At 38.2% G+C, this 21,513-nt stretch overlaps 2 protein-coding genes and 1 long non-coding RNA gene across 3 annotated transcripts; 1 reads left to right on the forward strand and 2 right to left on the reverse strand.

Moving 5' to 3' along the window:
- The first annotated feature begins 749 nt into the window (after positions 1-749).
- LOC149658445 (uncharacterized) lies at positions 750-3,355 on the forward strand. Its single transcript, XM_089844740.1, has 8 exons — positions 750-891; positions 1,004-1,147; positions 1,202-1,333; positions 1,399-1,924; positions 1,981-2,270; positions 2,332-2,499; positions 2,566-2,723; positions 3,233-3,355. Exons 1-8 carry the CDS (start codon positions 750-752, stop codon positions 3,353-3,355), a joined length of 1,683 nt encoding a protein of 560 aa, XP_089700866.1.
- Positions 3,356-3,645: 290 nt separating this feature from the next.
- On the reverse strand, positions 3,646-4,938 carry LOC149658446 (uncharacterized protein F54H12.2-like). Its single transcript, XM_089844741.1, has one exon. It carries the CDS (start codon positions 4,936-4,938, stop codon positions 3,646-3,648), a length of 1,293 nt encoding a protein of 430 aa, XP_089700867.1.
- A 13,300-nt stretch (positions 4,939-18,238) lies between these two features.
- On the reverse strand, positions 18,239-18,904 carry LOC149658447 (uncharacterized). Its single transcript, XR_016370075.1, has 3 exons — positions 18,666-18,904; positions 18,441-18,579; positions 18,239-18,374 (listed from the first exon to the last, which is right to left on the reverse strand). It is a non-coding gene; the product is annotated as an uncharacterized LOC149658447 (long non-coding RNA).
- Between the last annotated feature and the right edge of the window lie 2,609 nt (positions 18,905-21,513).

The raw sequence follows: 21,513 nt of genomic DNA on the forward strand, positions 1-21,513 counted from the left end.
GGATGTGTCCCAAGTACTCCAATGAGTCGACCATGAAGTGACATTTCTCCTTGCGTAGTTTGACGCCTGCATCTGATAGTCTCGCTAGTGTATCGTGAAGATTGTTGATGTGCTCTACATCCGTTCGGCCTGTGATTAAGAGATCGTCTTGAAAAATGGCTATCTTGTCTAATTCCTTTCAGGATCTTCTCCATCTGACGTTGAAATACAGCGGAGGCCGATGAAACTCCAAAGGGAACCCTTCTGTATCGAAAAAGTCCGTTTGGGGTGTTGATGACAAGTAAATCTCTTGATTCGGGATCCAATTGTAATTGATTATATGCGTCGCGTAGATGTAGTTTGGTAAAGGTCTGTCCCCCGTTGAGGTTGGCAAACAGTTCGCTGATTTTTGGCAGTGGGTATTGTTCGGTAGAAGTGGCTTTATTCGCCGTTAATTTGAAATCTCCGCATATCCGTATTGAACCATTGGCTTGATGACTGGAACTATTAACCATCTTATCCTCCAAAAGATTGGTCTTTTCAAGGAGGAGAAGATAACGGTCATCCCTAACAATACCGAGACCTATATCAGTTTCGGGTTTTGGAGATTACAATTCCTAGATTCGATGCGATTTATGGGGGCTTCGCTGGACACCCTTGTTCAAAATTTAGCTACTGGTGGAATTGATAAATTCAAGATCCTTAGCGCGTCATATAACCCCGATCAAGTAAATTAAGCTCTCAAGAAGTTGCCTTTCCCATATGATTATATGGATTCTATGGAACGATTTGAGGAAACTGAACTACCGTCGAGGGAGGCCTTCTATAATACATTAACTGATGAGTCTATCTCTGAAGCAAGCTACCAGCATGCGCGTGAAGTCTGGGAGAAATTTGGAATGAAGACTTTAGGTAATTTTTATCTGTTAAGGGGGGATGATATTTTAATATTTATAATTTTTAGGTGATCTACATGACACATATGTCCAAATTGACACATTACAATTAGCATGTGTGTTCTAAGAATTCAGGACAATGTGTCTCGATTTCTATCGATTGGACCCCGCTCACTCGTATACCGGACCTGGCTTGGCTTGGCAGGCTGCGCTGCTGATGACGGATGTAAAGTTGGATTTGCTCTTAGACCCGGATATGCATCTATTCATTGGTAATTTATTTTAATATGTTTTCATTTATGCTATTTACAAATTTCCACGTTAAGAAAGGTGTATACGTGGCGGTGTGAGTCTAATTTCCAACCGTTTTGCCGAGGCTAATAACAAGGATTTACCGAACTACGATCCATCCAAGCCTAGTAACTACATCGTATATCTCGACCTAAATAATTTATACGGTAATTTATGGAATATTAATAAGCTAAAATGTTCTTATAATCTTATTTTTCAATGTCTACAATAGGTAACGTTATGAAGGACTATTTACCCATGAATAACTTCAATTGGATTGATGAGGTCAGTGATATTTTTGCTCATAGCAAGACGCCCGATCTTCTGTCTTATACCGAGAAGACCATTCTGAACACGCCAGACGATTCACCCCACGGATTCATTCTCGAGGTGGATTTGAAATACCCCAAGGAATTACACCGTTCCCATAATTGCTATCCGCTAGCACCAGAGACGAGGGAAATAACCACCGATGAGTTTTCCTCATACTATAAATCATTGATGGAAAAGAATGGTCTCCCCCTGAAAGACACTCTACCTAAACTCGTACCTAGTCTGGATAACAAATGCAACTACGTCATACACTATAGGAATCTAAAATATTACCTTTCGAAGGGTCTAAAATTAACCAGAGTACATAAAATATTATGGTTTAACCAAGGCCCTTGGTTAAGCCCTTACATAGATTTCAATACGGAGAAACGGAAAAACGCTACTAATTCATTCCAACGCGACTATTTTAAACTGATGAACAATAGGTACCAAAAGGCTAATCAATATTCATTATCTTTGTTATTAATTGGATGTCTAACAGCGTTTTCGGTAAGACCATGGAAAATCTACGGAATCGAATAGATTTCCATCTCGTACAAACCGAGGAAAGAGCGGTTAAAAAGGCATCATCACCGGCCTTCCAAAAATTCATTATGTATCATAATGAATTGGTCGGAATCCAGATGGTTAAGAAAACTTTAACCCTAAATCGACCCATTTACACTGGCTTCTCAATATTAGATCTTTCCAAATTATTTCTATATCGATTTCACTACGATTTTATTAGAGAGAAATACGGAGATAAGGCCATTCTTCAATTTACTGATACTGGTTTGTTTATTTATCTTAAATCCCCCCTCCTACCCCCACTAACTTTATCTTCAATTCATAGATAGCTTAATGTACGACATAAAGACCTTAGACGTATACGCTGACTTTAAGGAGCACGCAGATCGGTTTGATTTCTCCGGTTATCCGAAATCGCACCCTCTTTTCAGCGATGTGAATAAGAAGGTCCTGGGTAAGATGAAAGATGAGATGGATGGAGTGATAATAAAGGGTAATATTTCCGAAAAAATTATTTTCTTAATCATGTTTACACCTCTACCCTTATTAGAATTTGTAGGGTTAAGACCTAAGCTTTATTCTATTCTATCCGAAAACGGTGAAAACAAAACCGCAAAGGGAATCTGTCGCCGCGTCGTTAAACGATCAATTTATCATGCTGATTATCGGAAATGTTTATTTGGTGAAGAAGAAACGACGTGCAGTATGAAAAGGATTGTGAGCACTAAACACAATCTGCGTACAGTTCACAAAACCAAAAAGGCGTTATCCGCTTGTGATAACAAAAAAATATCCTCCCAGGAGGAGTGCGCACCCTGGCATATGGGCATTTTTTTATCAAAAAATTTAACCAAAAATGTAAAGAATTAAATATAAAACCGTGATAAACTTGAAATTATAATTTTATTGAAAATTTTTTATACATAAATTATTTTATCATATTATCGCTGGCGTTTTTATCCGTAGAAAACCTAGATATAGTGAATGTAATATAGGCGTGCTCTAGAGTCAGAAGATGACCACGAAATTTGAAAATAAACTTTATTTTGAAAAATTGCTTAAATATGTTACACTTTAGATATGATTCATACTCCTTTTCAGTCTTATTAAATACACTTTATATATGATTCATACTCCTTTTCAGTCTTATTATATACACTTTAGATATGATTCATACTCCTTTTCAGTCTTATTATATGATTATTGAAGCGCTTCGCGATCTTCAGATCATTTTGTCGCTGCCTCCAGGAAAACCCATCCAAAAAGCTTTTCGTACTTTTCTTCGAACTTCTATGTATAATATACAAGGCACTGTATTGACCGCAAACTTTACTGTCGAGACTTTGTAGCTGTCTCCCCCGATATGATCATTTCTTACAATGTTCCAATAAAAATAATCTTGGACTAGGTATAAAATATGGTGGTAAGCCGTAGCTATCGAAATAATAACCGACACGTAGGGCGTCTATATAGATGGAAACCCAGTTCGACCCCCTTCTATTGTGCTGGTCAAAGTTTATGATGAGAGACATGGGATATTGAGAAACCTTATGAGGTAGCCTATCCGAAGCAAAAACGCCCAAAAAACTCGGGGTTTTTGATAGGGCGTAATTTAAATCTACTGTGTTTGTTGCTGACATTAATAATCGACAATCACGTTTCTATTTTTATCAACTTGAATTAGGCTTTGAAACTCGGCGTAAACGATGCAAACAACAGCTTCGGGTAAGGCGGTCGCAAAACCTTGATCCAATCGTAATTGACCTTGTTTAACAATATTCCAGAAGTTGGAATCACTAGCCGAAATATCAGGGGTTAAATCGAAGGCATATAAGGTGTACCCGTTAGCGTACTCGAAAGGGGATATATCGTTACCGTCGTCCTTATAATGATTATTACACCCTGAAAACAAGGTGTGGTACTCTCTCATAAACAATTTTTTAGTAAAATTCGGTGTTAAGGCTTTAGAAGGTATCTGATCGTTATCCACATACAAAGCTAAATGATTCAAATTGTAATTTTTTAAGTTAAAGGGGTTATGGGTGTAGCTACCCTTTAACGCCTTGTTGGAAACTAGACCGATTATGACGCGAGTAGGGAGGGCACCTAGATATATATTGTCGAAACTCTGACTCTGCGTGTACGCTGACAAAGTTTTCGTTTTTATCTCGGTACGCGTAAAATTATACTGGGCAGCACCTCTAGCGAGAGCAGCTTCATGCGCCAATAATATTTTAGGTGCCAGTTTAACCTTGCGTACATTTATCCCATCTTCTTTAAGCAATATTTTGCAACCCTTGAGGGTCGCGGTCTCTTTAAACATCAGCACAAATTCGTCTTTGTTTCTCGAGAAGCTCATTTTACCATCCACAGCATTCACCAGATATTCGGGTATATTAAACACATCGCTAAATACGGGACAGTAAAATTCGATATCCACAGATTTTTCGACGGCTTTCTTTCTGACAAGAAAACCGCTTCCGGTTAGATCATCCATCTTACCCGCCTCGTCTTTAGCCCAACCAGCGCAAGACAAATGCGTGTTTTTAGCGGCTAGTCCATAGTTTAGAAGGGATTCGATGTAAGCGCGAAATGAGTAGTTGTTTGCCGCCGGCGTTACGAGGGTGGAACCAAAATAGATTTCATAATTTGGCCATAAGGAGTGAGCCGCGTTATTTACGAGAGCCACCACAGCGTCGTCCGGTAGAATCCCGCCGTCATCTTTGGTCACACTTAACCGGGTGTAATGCATTGTTTGGGCTAAATACATGTAATAATCCCCGTTTCCGGGGATGTGGTATTCGACGGTAGAGCTGTCATATAGCGCTGATAGAGGTTTATACCAGGTCCATTGTCCGTGTTTTATACTTGTCTGTGTAGGTGGTGAAGCAAAAATATCGAGTTCACTCTTCAGGGCTTGAACGGAGAGCATTTTTATCGCGAGAAAATGTCGCGTGGTTTCTTCTTTGCTCCCTTGAGAGTAACTGAGAGTCTTTTCAGCTTGAGCCTCTTTATAACGCCCGACGCTTTCTGAGGGTTGATGATATTGTCCATAGTCTCGTTAAATCGACGCTTGACAGCCGATTTTATATTCTGTCCTTCAGCTACATCGCCTAATATTTTATACGCCGTCGTAGCGGCTTTAACACCTAGATATTTAGCGCCTTTAACTAATGACGGTCTGGCCCATCTAAACAAGCCCTTGAGCAAGCCCCCTACCCCGTGGCCTTTTTGATAAGGTCTACCAGAAAAAACACTCGAAACTCCTCCACCTACCTGGTCAAAATAATACGACCGGTACTCGCAACGATGACCTAAGACGTCTGATTTGGGCATGGTCTAAAATGTATTTTACAGGTTGTCTGTCCGAACTCGAATGCCGTCGGTTGACCTAAACTCGTTCTTATATCTATTTCTAACGTCTCGAAATAACGTTTAGCAACTTTAACATAGTGAGGTGAATCGAACGTTTTAGTGACTATAGAGCCATGGGGTTTATCTTCAACACCGACAATACGAAGTAATGGCGCTATCGTATCGCCTACTAGTTCATTGCTTACTATATCGGAATAGACAAATAGCTGATCCGGTATAAAGTAATTTAATCTGGCGGGCACGTCGCTTCTTAAATTTATCTCAGATTGATCGGGAGGGCAAATAAGGGGCATAATATCCTCGTTATAACCTAGGAGTTTAAATAGGACCGGGGAAAAGGCTATCGACGTGTTACGTCTTACAAATACAACCACGTGATTGGTGAGGGGGTCGCTGATAAAAGAAAACTGAGATGCGTATTCCCACGACTCGAGGCTGCGGTACAGCTGTTTCAAAAACACGGGTAAACTGATATAATAATCGCCGGGTATGGTGAATATATCCCCTATGGGGGTGGGTTTTTCTACGGTATCAACATAATTCACTACACCACGATTCTTAAAAAAAGCTCTGGAACTAGGATCGGTAGCTTGAGGATGAGCCGTCGGTTCTTCTGGAGATATTTCAGTAACCGCTAACTGCATGTAACCTTCGCCTTCCTTAACATTATGAAAGGATACTGGATATATTATCTCAACTAGAGCAGCCTCCCAATGTCCCCCCTCCAATTGTATACATTTTGATAGTTTGGTTGAGTAGCAGGCTGTGGTTTTTTCGTAAATTTGCATACTAGCGTTGCTAGGAAGCGTTAGGTAGAAGGGAGACTGCATCTTGAGCATAAATCCAACTAGACATGGACTCCGGGTATCCCAACCACTTTACAAAAATCTCCCTTTGTTTGTTTCGAGTACGTCGACGTAAAACCTTCTCGATCCTGTACGTTATGGGTTTATCTATCGACTGGAGCTCCCTAGCATAAAACACGCCTTTTATAGGATTTTCATCTAAATCTTCCAATGTGAATACAGGTGGGTATCGGTCTATTTTCCCAATAATCTTAAAAACTTCCATTGTAAAGTGATGTTCATACCCTTTCTCGAAAACCATCTTGTTACGAGAAATTCTAACGTAGTCCCCGACTTTTAAATCTATCGTATTAATACTCGCGACTTTCTGTTTAAAGTATTTTGCGTAGATATTGTCGAAAACTTGATGTGCGTTAGTTCCCGTAACCTCTGAGGGAGCAATTTTTATGGTTGAGTGGATGGAATTATTATATGCCTGAACCAAAGCCGACAATACATCCACATATCTCTTGGTATTGTTGTGCGTAAAGTACCTATACATACGTCCCTTTAAAGTTTGATTAAAGCGTTCTACTAGACAAGCCTTTATATCGTCGTTCTCGATAGTGAAAAATGCCACCCCTTTCTCCTTTAAATAGGCCTGAAAAAGCTTATTCTTAAACGTTGTCCCTTTATCCGTCTGTAACTTTGATGCTAGTGTATCCTTAAATATTGACTCGAATGCGGATACCATCTCTACCCCAGTTTTTGTTTTCATGGGTATTGCCCACGCCTTTCTACTGAAACAATCAATTACTGTTAAAATATAATTATAACCATCGTTATATTTAGCTAAGGCTCGCATATCATTTAAATCCGCCTGGTATTGCTCGTCTATATGGTGAACCATAACCTTGTTACGTTTAAACTTTCTAAAAACCTTTTTGTGTAAAGTATAAGAATCCCTACCCTTTAACCAATCTAACACTTGTTGTCTGGAGACCCCCGAGGGTTTCGCTGCCAATTATAACTTTTCCACCCCTCCATAACTGGCTTCGTGAGATGGATTAAAATAAATTCCTTCTAGGATTTCGGAGACATTTTGTAGGGGAGCCATGGGGCTCCTATCAGTCTAACCTTTTTAATCTTTTTCACCGTAGTCTTTTTCTTAGTGGGGGATTTGGAGACAGCAGATAACGGGTTATTTGCAAGAGGTAGCCGAGTTTTTTTTACCGATGATGTTCGATTATGCGGTTGGAACCACTGTGCAGCATGTTGAGCTAGCAAGTTCGTTACGGCGTAAAATCCTCTCGGTTTGGTGTTTGAGTGCGATGTAGGTCTGACAAATTCTAAAACAATATCCCTAATATCCGATCCTGGCACTATAGAATTTTTAACAACTACTTCTCCGTTAGCTAACCACCTAAGCTGACCAGGGACATTTTCAATATGATCAACTAACTTCTGAACACGGGCTATATACTTAAGAGGAATATCATCCATCCACGCTACGTTTAAACTCGATCTAGGGCTGTTCTCTAACAATATCTGCTTCGGTTGCTTGGCTATAGTATGTAGATTAGTGTACCGTTGTAGAGTTTGCTCGTACAGACGCCATTTTGAACTATCATCCAAATCCTTTCGAACTAGAATAGAATTCATATCACCGTCTAAAGCCGTTACCACCCGCTTTTGAGGGTGGGGGAAGGGATCATCTTTGAGCGTCTCGCTAGGGACGAGTAACATTTTCTGGGCGTACTGCATAATTATGAATTATTTCCGGCTATCGCGCTGATAATCGTAGAAACGAGGGGGAAGAGGAACGAGAAAAATCCACACCCGTCTTGAACTAGAATGGCGCGTTTACGTTTCCAGGATAGTTTTTTTACTGGCAATCTTCCTTAGTTTCCCCGAATGTTTGGCTAACCGAGCTTTTTGAGACTCGTTTAATTTTAGTTTTCCTTGTAATGTATTATGTACACACTCTGATATGGCGTCGATTAATGATTTCTTGGCACTTTTCAGTAAAATTCGCCTCTGACCACGTTTCGATTTAGCTAAGACAGAGAGCAAATCTTTTTGCAAGTGAACAGCGTAAGTCATTCTTGTAGAATGCCGCATCGTTGGAGAGGCTTTCTAATATTTACCCTGGGGACGTACGCGACACCTGACTCGTGAGGAAATACTCCGGTTCTAACTCGGTGGTTCTCCGGACATCGCAGATTCATATCAAGTAGTAGATAACCGAAGGGGCTACTCGTCGCGTCTCGATAGGCGTCGACAACGAAACGCCAGTTTTCAGGGAACATCTGTCTGGCAATTGTACTCAATTGTTGTTTATCACGAGGCGACTTCATTAGTATGATATAGTGCGCATTCAAAGATATATCTCGAGAGTCTTTAGATTGGTGAAATAAGATTTGAGTGATGAAAATTACGCTCAGATTTCTGTGATGACTACCTTTAGTAAATAGGGAACCGATCTGCCCCTTGTTTTCAGACATTAGATCGTCGATTATAAGGAGACAGGGTTTACTATCGTTATATTCAGTTAAATTTGGTAATCCCTCCTTGAAAATAACTTTGCCTTTCAATTTATCAAAAAACGGCTGCCATTCTCCGTAATACCAATGAATCTCACTAAATTTAGGTGAGAACATTACATCCCGATACTCAATTAGTTTGAGAACCAGTTGAGTCTTACCGGAATGGGATGGACCAGCCAAGATGGCGTTAAATGTATGGTAGAATGGATACATGACCGAATCTCCTTACCGTCAGCGAATAAATGGCCTAAGTCAAACGAGTATTCGCTTATACAAACCCCTCCGGTACCGGAATTTCTAAACGTTCGATTTTAGGACGGTTTAGGTTATTATAAACCATCGTTTTTAAGTAGAGAGTTTATTTTCATCTCCATAGAAGCGGTCATCTAGTTTTGAAAAACTCTATCGAAATCGATCATTTGTGAAATGAATTTCCCATAGGATTAACCCTATTTTGCGAAGATGTTGTCACCTAAAATCGAACGTTTTGGTTTTAAAAACTTGAACATAAACGTTCGTTTAGAAAAACATCTAATCGAACTGTTTTTGGTAGAATAATTCGCCGCAAACGAGCTTTTTTGAGGAAGTATTTGCAAAACTTCATAAACCTGCAATACCCTTATTTTATAAAGTGTGACAATTATTTATTATCGTGTGATATCTTCTGATTTTTTTAATAGTAATTTTTTCGATTTACAAGCAATATTACAAAGCATATATTCGCAGAATTGTTCATCCAGAAATGTATTCGTGGTAAAGTCTTTTGTAATCTCGGAATAACTCATTTTACTCATAGCTAATGTAAAATTCATTTCCACACGTGTATTCCAGTCACACATTATGCATTCGTGTTTTATTTGAGAGGGATTATCCCACTCACATTCATCACAAGTTTTAGAAATTGTTTCCCTTAACTGGTCTAGCACAAGTTTCTGAATTTTCTCGTGAACCCGTTTAGCCTCACCTAGAAACGTTGTAACTTCGTCGTATTTATCCAATAATGATAGCCAGAGTGGTTTTGAAACGGTGAAACCGACTTTCGTATTAAGTATTTCGCGTAATTCACACCACCACCTAGACGCATTTCTCGAACACTAACGATCCTAATGCCTTGAAATACGGATAAGTCAACCCGTTTTGTTTGAGATCCCTCGAAAAACCAAGATGAAGGGGCAACCGACTCGCTGTCCAAGAAGGACGTGTTTTCTCTACGCTCTCGGTATAGCTCCTGGAATTCGTCCTCAGTCAAAGTAATTAGTGAACTCCCGTCCAAAGAGCCTAGCTGAATTTCAGAGTCCGGTGTTATACTGATTCCTTTGCCGATTGAAATAGGAAATACTTTGGCGGTGAACCTTAATATAAATATCATTAAAACATATCCCAATATCGCTAAATAGCTCGCCTATACTTACATCTTGAATCGTTCAATATCGTTGGTACAATGAATACGACTTGAAACTCACCCCTTTTATACCATCGTTTTTGTTCACTTAAGTAATTAAGAGTAAGCTTAATCTTTCGAGGGGATAATATACCCTGTTTGTAACCCATGACGATGAAATATTTACTTTCCATAATCAAAATGAGGTATTGAAAATCTCGGAGAAACTGTGCGATCGAGATGAACTGAATAACCGTATTATCTCTCGTCAATAGCAATGAGAAAGCTGAGTCTAAAGGAAAATAAGCCTGAACACCACATCTATAGAACACCTCAAAATTGAATCGACCGTCGAGTGTAGCCGCGTTAAAGAGAAACACCTCCCGTCCTATTTCTTAAGCCTAATCATGGGGAAACTAAACGTGCCGTCGACGGCACGGCCCATCTAATGAAAGCCTATACCTCACACGTTAATCTATAGAACCTCAAAAGTTGAATCGACCGTCGCGTGTAACCGCGATAAAGTGAAACCTCTCCCGTTCTATCTTAGGCACAACCACTTTGACGGGAAGATATAAACGGCTTCTTCCGGCGAATGACGAACAATCAACGGCATAGATTATCCGGTAAAAACCGTCAAGGTAAAACCCCATAGTATTAACATGATATATTTTCACCCCGTTATGGCTAACTCTCATTTTACCATTACTATTAAGAAAGATAATAAAGTTGTCAATGTCATCTAAATCAAAAGAGTCTTGCTGAGCTTCAGCTATGTTGGTTTCTGTGATTGGAACCAAGACCTCGCATAGATTTGGGACGTGCGTATTGTCTAAAGCAATGACATTTCCACTTCTTGACGTTTCAATTTTTGTCACTAGTGTGTTTTTGTACGCTGCGGTGAATTGCCGACAGCTTGGATTGTTGTTCCAGCCTCCTCTCTGACGGATTGTATTAAAATACAACTCAAGATGGTCTTGTGACAGTTTGTACGTCAAAAGGTACTTTAAAAATTAAGAAATAGTTTGACATTCATCATGAGAGGTTTAGTTTATTTAACATTATACTTCAGTGGTGCGTCATTGGGAGCAACATATTTCTACGCAATATCCAACACACTGTGAATGACGAGTGTGAATCCCAAAATGGCTGTTTTTCTTGGACTTTCTAGAATTAAGTTGCCTTCTATATCTGTCAAATTTAACAACAGTTCCTTCGTCTTTAATAGATCCCTTTTTGTAATATCTAGGTTGGAAGGTCGGATTGCTGCCTTAAAACTTTAGCCATTGGGTTTCTTGAATTTAAAACATCAAACAATCTATACAAGACAAAGTGAAGTTGCATCTCAAAGTTTTCAAGACTGGACAATAAAGTGTAATTAGTACCTATCAATGGATAATATAAATCTTGATGTTGGGACACTGCCTTGGTATACTGGATCCCCTCCCTCCTCAGAAACTCAATTCCCGTTGCTACGGAGCTACTTCTGGTTTGCGCTGCTAAGTTCACTTTCATTTTTTGACTCTTGAAATTAATATGGAATTTGGAAAGCTTGTTTGCCAAGGTTAAACCCTAGTATGATTGGTAGGCATGTAGGGTGGCTACGTACCCCCAGTCAATTCGCTAAGTAATTATGCAGATTATTAGCAAAAATGAAAAACCATTTAGAAAGTGTTAGTTTTGTGTACTTCGGCCGTGCGTTGGTCAATTAAAACACCATAATGCTCCCATAAATTTCTCAAATTTACGCATGTGGCATGCATCGAGAAGAAAGTGTACTCTTTCACTGGGATCCACTGGAAGGGGAGAAATAACATAGTTGGGAATAGTTTTTGTCCGAAGCGAAAACTAAAGAAAATAGGACCATATCAATTGTACCTGAGTTTGGGAAACTGCTCTGTACGGCGTCTTTTGTGATGGTAACCCCAAGTAACTGAGCCATCGTGATATTGCTTTTTAGTTCATCACACACAAGAGCATTACATTTGGCACCTGTTTTGTGTACATTGAAAAGACACTCAGTTGCGAGAGTTTTTAGCATAGAGCTATGGGCTGTGAACCGCAGGAAATCGCCGACTGGCACTTTCCAATGGCCAATTATTGCTACAGCCATGAAAACTAGGGCCGATGTTGCAATCTCGTCAGAATCTTGGGCATTGTGGCCTAACCCCAAGTTTACGTAACCGGAGAACTCTTTCCCTGTCCAAAGCTTCGAATTAACTGAGGGTATTTTTGTTTTGTTGGATTTTTCACTCCTGAATGTCGTAAAAGTTTAAACATTTCTTTCGCAGTTGGTCCAAAGCGCTCTTGAATATCCATTGCATTTTCTTCTGAAAGAAGATTTTGCTTCCTCACTTCATTGAGGCAAGAAAGTTTTAAATTTTTTCGCCGTCGTGTTTGGTGAGCGACCTTGAGCTTTTTTCGAAGACTTTTGTTTTTGTTTTTTTCTTTTTGTAGAGCATATTGAAGCGCCATCAAATGCATGGATGTTTGACTGGATTTCTGTTTATTGGAAAGTTAATTTCACGACGAAGAATTTAATATTGTTAGGTATGTTTTAGATAATTGAATTTTCAAAGCTTTCGCGTGTTTCTTTATTTTATGAACTGATGGCGAATCACAGGTACTGTGCCTCCTGAAATATGTCTTAGGAACCGCGGAAAAAAACCTACTGTATGCACTGAGATCGTAATTATTACTCGTAGCTCAGCCACCTACATGATCATATTTGTTTTGTATTAGTAATATGTCTTGTACATCCATGGTGTTTCCTAGGTCATCGATCATTTCACTTGATTCAGCCGCAATTAATGAATTGTGGTCAAAAATCTCCGCAGACTTCCCATTGCAAATAATATATTATTAACCAAGCTGGGTCTTAATTATTATTTTTTTAATTATATTATTATTTTTCAAGATATATACTTGGACGATGCCGACGGCTGATGTACAGACTTCTACTTCGTGGGTAAAGAACAGAAAATCTGGGATCAATGATGAAGACTCTGTTGCGCGATGTTGGGTGGGTATTGTACTAAGCAATGCACTGTCAATGTGTGGTTTCTGCGAATATCTCGCTTCATTAAATCTTAAATAAAACAAAGAAGGTATTGCCTCGTCCTTTAGTAATTTCAGTGTTTTGTGGTTTCTGTCTTCGCTTACACGAAAATCACTTTCTTGAAAGTGATTACCGTATACAAAATGGTCCAACCGTTTTATAGCCACGAGCCATTTATGACATAACCGTTTGATTATTTGTGGAAATCTTAATTACATGAAAGCAACGAGTATAAATTATTTCATATTTAGAAAAAGTGCAACCAACATGCCTGTGAAATGATATTTTATTTGTTGTTGAAAGGCTTTTGCAGTCAAGAACGGCACAAACTTTAACCATTTCTAAGCCTACTCATTAAATGAGATATTTAATCAATTTCAGGTTTTTGTTGCATTAAAAATGTTCAAAAAGACATTCTAAACGGTTTTACTAGTTAGTACAATTCACTTTCCACTTACCGATTATCCTTTTTAACAACGCCAAAAGCTTTTGAGTTTTAAAAATATGAAAGTTGCAACTTGAATTTCCCGCCTTTTTTCAATAATTTGTATACTTCAAAAATAAACAGAACATTTTTATTTTTAATTTACCCGTCCGCCGTTAGGTGGCTAGTGTCGCTTTATTCCCTACCCTGCCGATCTTACATGCCGAGGGGCAAAATTCGATTTTTGGCTTCATTGAGTCTCGAGCGTTGAATCAAAGGTAGGCTATAATAGTGTATTTCTATATCTATGGTTTACATATTTCTAGTTTTTCTTCTATATCTCACTCCAGAATGAGTAGCAGACGACGCGCTCTCCAAAGTACAAAGATAAATATGTTGTATATCTCCTGCCCTCGCATAAGATCCTTACTCCTAATTGAAACTTTGAAAGAAAATTTATTGAAAAGTCTATAGGAAACCGATATTTTTAGGAAAAGTCGCAATAAAGTCCGCATAGGAAACTGATTAGTTTTTCGTTTTGCCGCTTTTTAGAGCTGGAAAACGATTGTTCCGACCTCTGTTGGAAGGTTGGCTGGTCGGCTGGCTGGATTTAGTGTGAACTGATGAGATTCGTCATAAATGAACAATTTAAATTTCGAATTTCCCGCGAATTGTCAATTCAAATTTCACCTTTAGTTCGCGTTACACCACATAGGTGGCGTAAAACATTTTATTTCAAATGCAATTATTTTTCAGACACACCCAGGAAACGATCCCGCCACCTCCTGGTCCACACTCGACGATAGTGAAAGCGCCTGCCTTAGCCAACTGAGCCACGGTCGGTTAGTACATAAATCGAGTTAAGTTAGAGTCAAGAGAAGAGAGAGGAAGAATTGATCAAAGATAATTATAAAATTAAATCAACAACTCAACGATAACAGGAGTAAGAAATGCGAAACTCTGGCTAACGTAAAACTAAATTAACATATTCAAGAATTGATTACGTTAACATCAAGGTATCAAACAAAAAGTATTCAATTATAGTTTGAAATTTCAATTTAAATGTATCCCAGTTTTTTAAATACACATTGAGTCTGTCACTCAACGTTACCACCTCCAGTCTCAAGGTATCAAACAAAAAGTATTTAATTATTATAATTTGGAATTTCAATTTAAATTTATCCCAGTTTGAAAAGGGGAACTTAATTAACGCGATTTACAAACTGACATCATCCTTAAATTAAGTTATCATTCTAAAAACTATGCTACTCAAGTATAACTAAAAAGGTATTGAAGGTTAAAATAACGTTACTATGAATGTATGAAATAAAAATCTTCAACTTAAGCTTCTCCATAAAATGAACATTAAAATAATTAGGGATAATAAATAGTTTACAGACTAAGAGGATTCATTGTATTTAAACAGGGAGGCCTGGGCTTCAAGTGTTACGCAAAGAGGAGTGACTCACTGGCTGAGTCTAAAGCTGGGTCTCCTTGCGTAAAGTTAATATGAAAAATATAAGGCACCATTTGAATTTCTCAATGATAATAACAAAATTAAATCAACAACTCAACGATAATAACAAAATTAAATCAACAACTCAACGATAACAGGAGTATTAAATGTATGAAGAAACGAAACTTTGACAAATGTCAAACTAAATTAACGTATTCAAGGATTGATTACCTTAATATGAACGTATCAAACAAAAAGTATTTAATTATAATTTGGAATTTCAATTTAAATGTATCCTAGTTTTTTAATACACATTGAGAGTCGGTCACTAAACGCTGACGACCTCCAGTCTCTGCCAAGTGATGCAAATTTCAGACCCTCCTTGTGGGAAAAGAGGGAATTCAATTGAGGACAATTATTTACAAACTGAAATCATCCTAAAATTTAGATACTGATCATTGTAAAAATTAGTTGGCGTAATCATGGGTTCGTGTTCTATTCTTAACTTGTTCGAATTTTCATTATATTCGCTATTTCTCAATTCCTTGCGATTTTTGATTATTTAAGATTTAATTTAAAGCATTTGAAGTTTGAGAAACACAACATTGAGTAGTTATTAAATAATTTTCTTTTTCAACCAATTCACTATGTCATCTTCTTCACTTTGATTACTAGGTTTTGTTGTGTGGTTAATGATTGACGACACGTTGCGCCCCTAAGGGCCCTAAGGCCTCTGGCGCGGACTATCGCGCTTTTCCGGATCAGGCAATCTGACTTATTAACAGCCCCCTAGCTACAATTTTTAGCAAATAAATTTAATTTAATTGAACGTACTCATTAAATTAATGTAATTATATATCGCTAATATGATTTTTATATTTAAATAATTTTATAAAATATTAAAATATTAATAATTATAAATTGACTTATTAATTACGTTGGATTCACAATAGATGGTAGCCCTGCTACTTATTTTAGTAATTTCCAAACATTGAATTATTGAAAGTCTACTGCAAAAAGGGTGGGAAATAAGAATTTTTTTTAAACTAGACACTAGGCCAGTGACCCCCTGGCCTGGAATAAATAAACTGGTCCATTACCATTGACCAGAGCACGTCGTCTGCTAAACTAAAGAAGTGGATAATTAAAATATTTGAGTTAATGTCTAGACTCAGGTTACCCTTGAAATTTCTTAGTGGTCCAATTTTTAAACTGTACCAGGCAATTTTTAAACTGGTCATTTGCCTTGTGCCACCGCCTAATTTCCCACGCTGTTCGTTACGAAAATACATCGCTAAAAACAGTTGTCATGCTATAATCACGGAGCCTTATAATTCTATCATTTTCTATGTGCGGCAGCCCTGAACTAGGGAAATTTTGGTCCAAAAAGGGAAATTTTAAGGGTTGAAAAGGAAAATTCCATTTTTCCCACCTGACATCACTGCTTTGAACATCCTTTCCTTTGTTCTCTTGCGAACTCTGTGCTGTACGGCTGTGGAAGTTTACTTCTGCTTTTTGTGAATCCTAATTGAAAACTTATTGTTCGAAATAACTATTTGTTTTTTAATCTTTTTACCATAGTTCTCATTTTTATTAAGCCTATTAATTTACCACTATTTATAGTTTATTTTCAGAATTAATTTAATTAAATTAAGCATTTCTTTGAACGGGTAGTTTTGTTTTCTATCATTGTCATATTTTATTATTTTTTAGGCCTATTTACGCGTAAACCAAGATTGTTTTCGGGATATCTGACTAGTTATGAACTAAGTCAGGACATTTTCAACGGTCTGAAATCAAAATTGACTTTGTGCCTGTTTAACTCGGCTGTTTTAAAAATACGAGAGAGTTCAGAAATGGCATCTAATGTGAAAGAAACATCAGCGGAAATGATGAGAAGGCTTCGTTTGAATCCAGAATACAGAGAGAGAGAGAAAAAGCTCGAAGACGAGAGAGATATGCGGCAAAAAAGAAGTTAGAGAGGCAGTTGGTGTTAAAATCGCCTGCCAGTTGGGGCTTTTCTACAAGTCAAATTTTTTAACTCATCAGGACCCATCAACTAGTCAGAGTTCTTTAACTCTGTAGGACCCATCAACTAGTGTGGGCTTTACTTGTCAGGACCCATCAGCTGGTCAGCATCCTTTAGCTTCCGTTGTGGATCAGAAAACTAATAACCCTAGTAGCACTGCCGAAGTAGGGCCTACATGGTTGGCTTTGTGTGTTACCGACGAGTTGGTAAAAGGTCACTAATAAGTCGGGAGAGTAATGGTTTGAGAGTCGAAATGTCCGCCTGGAGGGACGACGGCCCGCCGGTTTCCCTACTGTTTTGAGGCTACTATAAAACGACTGCTGGCCGACTATATGTCGGCGTCATTATGCCTACCTAAAGCCGCGCTCAATCCGACGATTTCGCGGCTTTTTAGTATAGGAACGGTAAATCGCCGGTAAAGGGCTGGTAGAGTAAGGGTTTGAGAGTCGAAATGTCCGCCCGGCGAAACGACGGCCCGCCGGTTTTCCGACTGTTATGAGGCGACTATAAAACGACTGTTGGCCGACTATATGTCGGCGTCATTATGCATACCAAAAGCCGCGCTCAATCCGACGATTTCGCGGCTTTTTAGTATAGGAACGGTAAATCGTCGGTAAAGGGCAGGTAGAGTAAGGGTTTGAGAATCGAAATGTCCGCCCGGTGGGACGACGGCCCACTGGTTTACACGACACGAATGAAATACGACTCTCATCCAACACGTTTGAGAGTCGACTTAACCGCCTGTCAGCAAGAGGTCCGACGCTTTTGCGATGATCAAACCTTAACTCGAGGCCCGACGGTTTTGCGACGATCAAGCCTTAACTCGAGGCCCGACGGTTTTGCGACGATCAAGCCTTAACTCGAGGCTTCATTCGCTTATAATAAAGGATACTGATACCTAGTATTGTAATTTCTTTATTACATTTTCAATGAAAATCGCTTTAGAATTTGTACTTTGAATATTTCAAGTAACATACAGGTTGAGCATCAATTATAACAAATTCAAATATTAAACAATGTATTCGATATTACACGACTAGTCGAATGGAAATATTAGCTGCCTAGCTAATTGGTTTTAACAAAAAGTAAAACTTTTCAGGGCTAGTATAATATTTACATCAATTTAAGTATTTATTATTATTCATTGTTAATATCTTCGATGTGGCCAGTTACTATCTCTTAAATTACAAAAATCTTAATGAAAAATATACACTTACAGATTTTTTAAAGAAAAAGAAAAACATACAATTCTAAAGGGTATTACTTGACACATTTTTCTCTTAAAATGTTTGAAACCGCATAAAAATTCTCTAACTAAAACAAATTGAGATCTATTTTGGAATTCAGTATTATTTTCTCAAACAAAAATCTTTAAAATACTTAATATAGAAGGTTTTTGAACTTCAAGCGCCCCAAAACACTTGCTTCTTTTATATTCAAACAAAGAAACTGAAGGTATACATAAACGTTTAAGTTTTGGTTTCACTTTATAGGGGTGTGGTTCCCAGCAGATGAGAAGCTAGGTAAAAAAGCAAAGGCTTATGCATAAAACTGGCTCTAAAAAGTAGATTGATTGATAATTCAATAACAAAATTCAAACCTTACGTGACAAACGAAGGCGTTTATAGTTTATATAGTGTGACAAAGAAGCTTAGCAATGAAATTAAAAGTTAGCAAGCCTAGAACTAATCATTTTCGACCACAAAAATCTCGTTTAAACATTCTAACGACCCAGCCGCGTCAGAGATACTCGAAAGGCTGACTTGCTTTCGCACTAGCAGCGCCCTCTTCAATGATGACGTGCATGGCGTTACCTTAGTTACGCCAATAGAACAGAGGCGTGTCACCTGACCCGAGAAATTACAGGAGGGAAAATTCAAACTAGAAAATCAGATGTGTTTTCTTGCTTTGCAGTTTTTTTGTAACGTTACGTTTCTAGTGTTGCCAAAAATATAGTATTAGCAACTTCTGCTTGTGGGTCGAAATATAGTATAAGTTAAATATTTAACAAAAAAATTTGGTGGCATATGCGGAATAGTAAAAGTCAAAAAAACCGTCCCACGGAAAAAGAAGGCCTATACAACAACTTCGTTTTTCATTTTACTCTTTTAAAACGTGACCATACCGACTAGCGGGAAGGAGTTGGTAATCAATTGGCTAAAATGGGTTACATGTTTAGGACGGCAGGCAAGCCTACTTCAAAACCACCACAGATCCAACTGTCGGATAAAAGTCGGTTACTAAACGGCCTAAGAATAACTTTGCTTTTAATTTTACTCTTCTTAAACGTCACAATAACGACTAGCGCGAGGGAGTTGGTAATCAATTGGCAAAAAATGTGTTGGAATTTTCTAGACGGTATACAAGCCTACTTCAAACCACCACAGTTCCAACTGTCGGATAAATGTCGGTTACCAAACGGCCTAAGAATAACTTTGCTTTTAAGTTTACTCTTCTTAAACGTCACAATAACGACTAGCGCGAGGGAGTTGGTAATCAATTGGCAAAAAATGTGTTGGAATTTTCTAGACAGTAGGCAAGCCTACTTTAAACCATCTCAGTTCCAACTGTCGGATAAATGTCGGTTACTAAACGGCCTAAGCATTACTTTGCTTTTAATTTTACTCTTCTTAAACGTCACAATACCGACTAGCGCGAGAGAGTCGGTAATCAATTGGCAAAAAATAAGTTGGAATTTTCAAGACGGTAGGCAAGCCTACTTTAAACCATATCTGTTCCAACTGTCAGATAGATGTCGGCATTGCCAACTAAAAGAAGTAGTCGGCATCATGAGTCGGAAAAGTGTCGGAATAAGCATGGTACAGCCGACTGGACCGTAAACCGACTATTCGACCTTTAACCGACTGTTATGCGGAAGGCTTGTGCTACTGGGGAACATGCGCAAAATTATTTTTTGAAACGGAGATAAAAGCGCACTGATTCAAATTATGCTCAATCTGAGTTAGAAACGGATAATCTTTCCTGGAAGAAAAGAAGAGGAAATATGGATTATGCTAAGGCGGAAATCCAGAGAGATAATTATACAAGGCAAATAAGCTTGAAAATTCTGTGTACTGTGAAGCCGAAAACCAGAGATATAATTTGTCAATAATTTTAAGGCGTAAAGATTCCAGCTATAGAGAAGCCGAAATGCAAAGGGACAATGCTACAAGGCAAAGTAGGCGTGAAGATTCTGTGTATTCTGAAACCGAAAACCAGAGAGATATTATGTCAAGAATTGAGAGGCGTCAAGATCCCAACTATAGAGAAGTGAAAATGCAGAGGGACAACGCTACAAGGCAGATTAGAAGACTTGATGAAAATTATGCTGAATTCGAGCTTATGACAAAGTATGCTAGGAGAACCGTTAGGAGACAACACTCATAATGGAATATTGAATGCCACCTCTATAGTTTCATTAACAGGATTACAAAGTACTGGTCTATTTGATGCGATCATTAAAAATATTAACAGTAAGTTTCCAAGCCGCATCTCAATGAATGTTCGAGATAGGGTATTTTTGACACTCATAAAACTAAAACTTGGCATTTCATTTACCGCTCTATCAGCTTTTTTTGGAATAAGTAAAGTTCAGACCTCAAAAAATTTTAAATTAACTCTTACGCAGTAGGTTTCGGTTCTCAAATGCGCGATAAAATGGCTAGATAAAAATGAAATTATGAAGTGTATGCCCAGATGTTTTTCTGAGTTTCCTAATACAAGGGTAATAGTAGACTATACTGAAGTCGAAATAGAGAGACCCGCGTGTCTTCAATGCAGAATAAAAACGTGCTCTCACTACAAAGGAAGGAACACGATTAAGTTTTTGGTCCTTATCGCACCTTCCGGTGTTATAACATTTGTCAGCAAAGCTTTTTGTGGAAGATTTTCCGACCAACAAGTAACGTCTGAAAGTAAAATATTGGACGTGTGTGAAGGGTTCATAGATGGGATTATGGTTAACAAGGGGTTTTCCATAGAAGATCTTTGCAACGAGCGTGGTTTAGAACTAATAAGACCACCCTTTCTAAAGAAGAAAAAGCAATTTACAGGGAAGAAGTTTTGTGAAATTCCAAAATAGCTGCTGCGAGAGTGCATGTTGAGAGAACGATGGGTAGAATAATAATAATTGTTTAAATAAAAAATTGCCTTTTGATTTATTGCCCTATGCTAGTTCAGTGATCACCGTGGTATCTGCTGTTATTAATTTATCAACACCAATTTTGGCTAACGACCAGGATTTTGAGTGGAAATTAGGAATTTTCACAAGGATTTTGAGATTTTGATTAGAAATTACGAATTTTCACCAGAATTTTGAGATTTTGAATAGAAATTATTAATTTTCACCAGGATTGTGAGTGGGAACTAGCAATTTTCACCAGGATTGTGAGTGGGAATTATTAATTTTGACCAGGGTTTGAGTGGAAATTAGGAATTTTCACCGGGATTTTGA

This window comes from Phalangium opilio, unplaced genomic scaffold, assembly GCF_054372755.1.
Source record: "Phalangium opilio isolate 3A_F unplaced genomic scaffold, DU_Popi_V2 ptg000077l_1, whole genome shotgun sequence".
Classification (NCBI taxonomy): Eukaryota; Metazoa; Arthropoda; class Arachnida; order Opiliones; family Phalangiidae; genus Phalangium; species Phalangium opilio.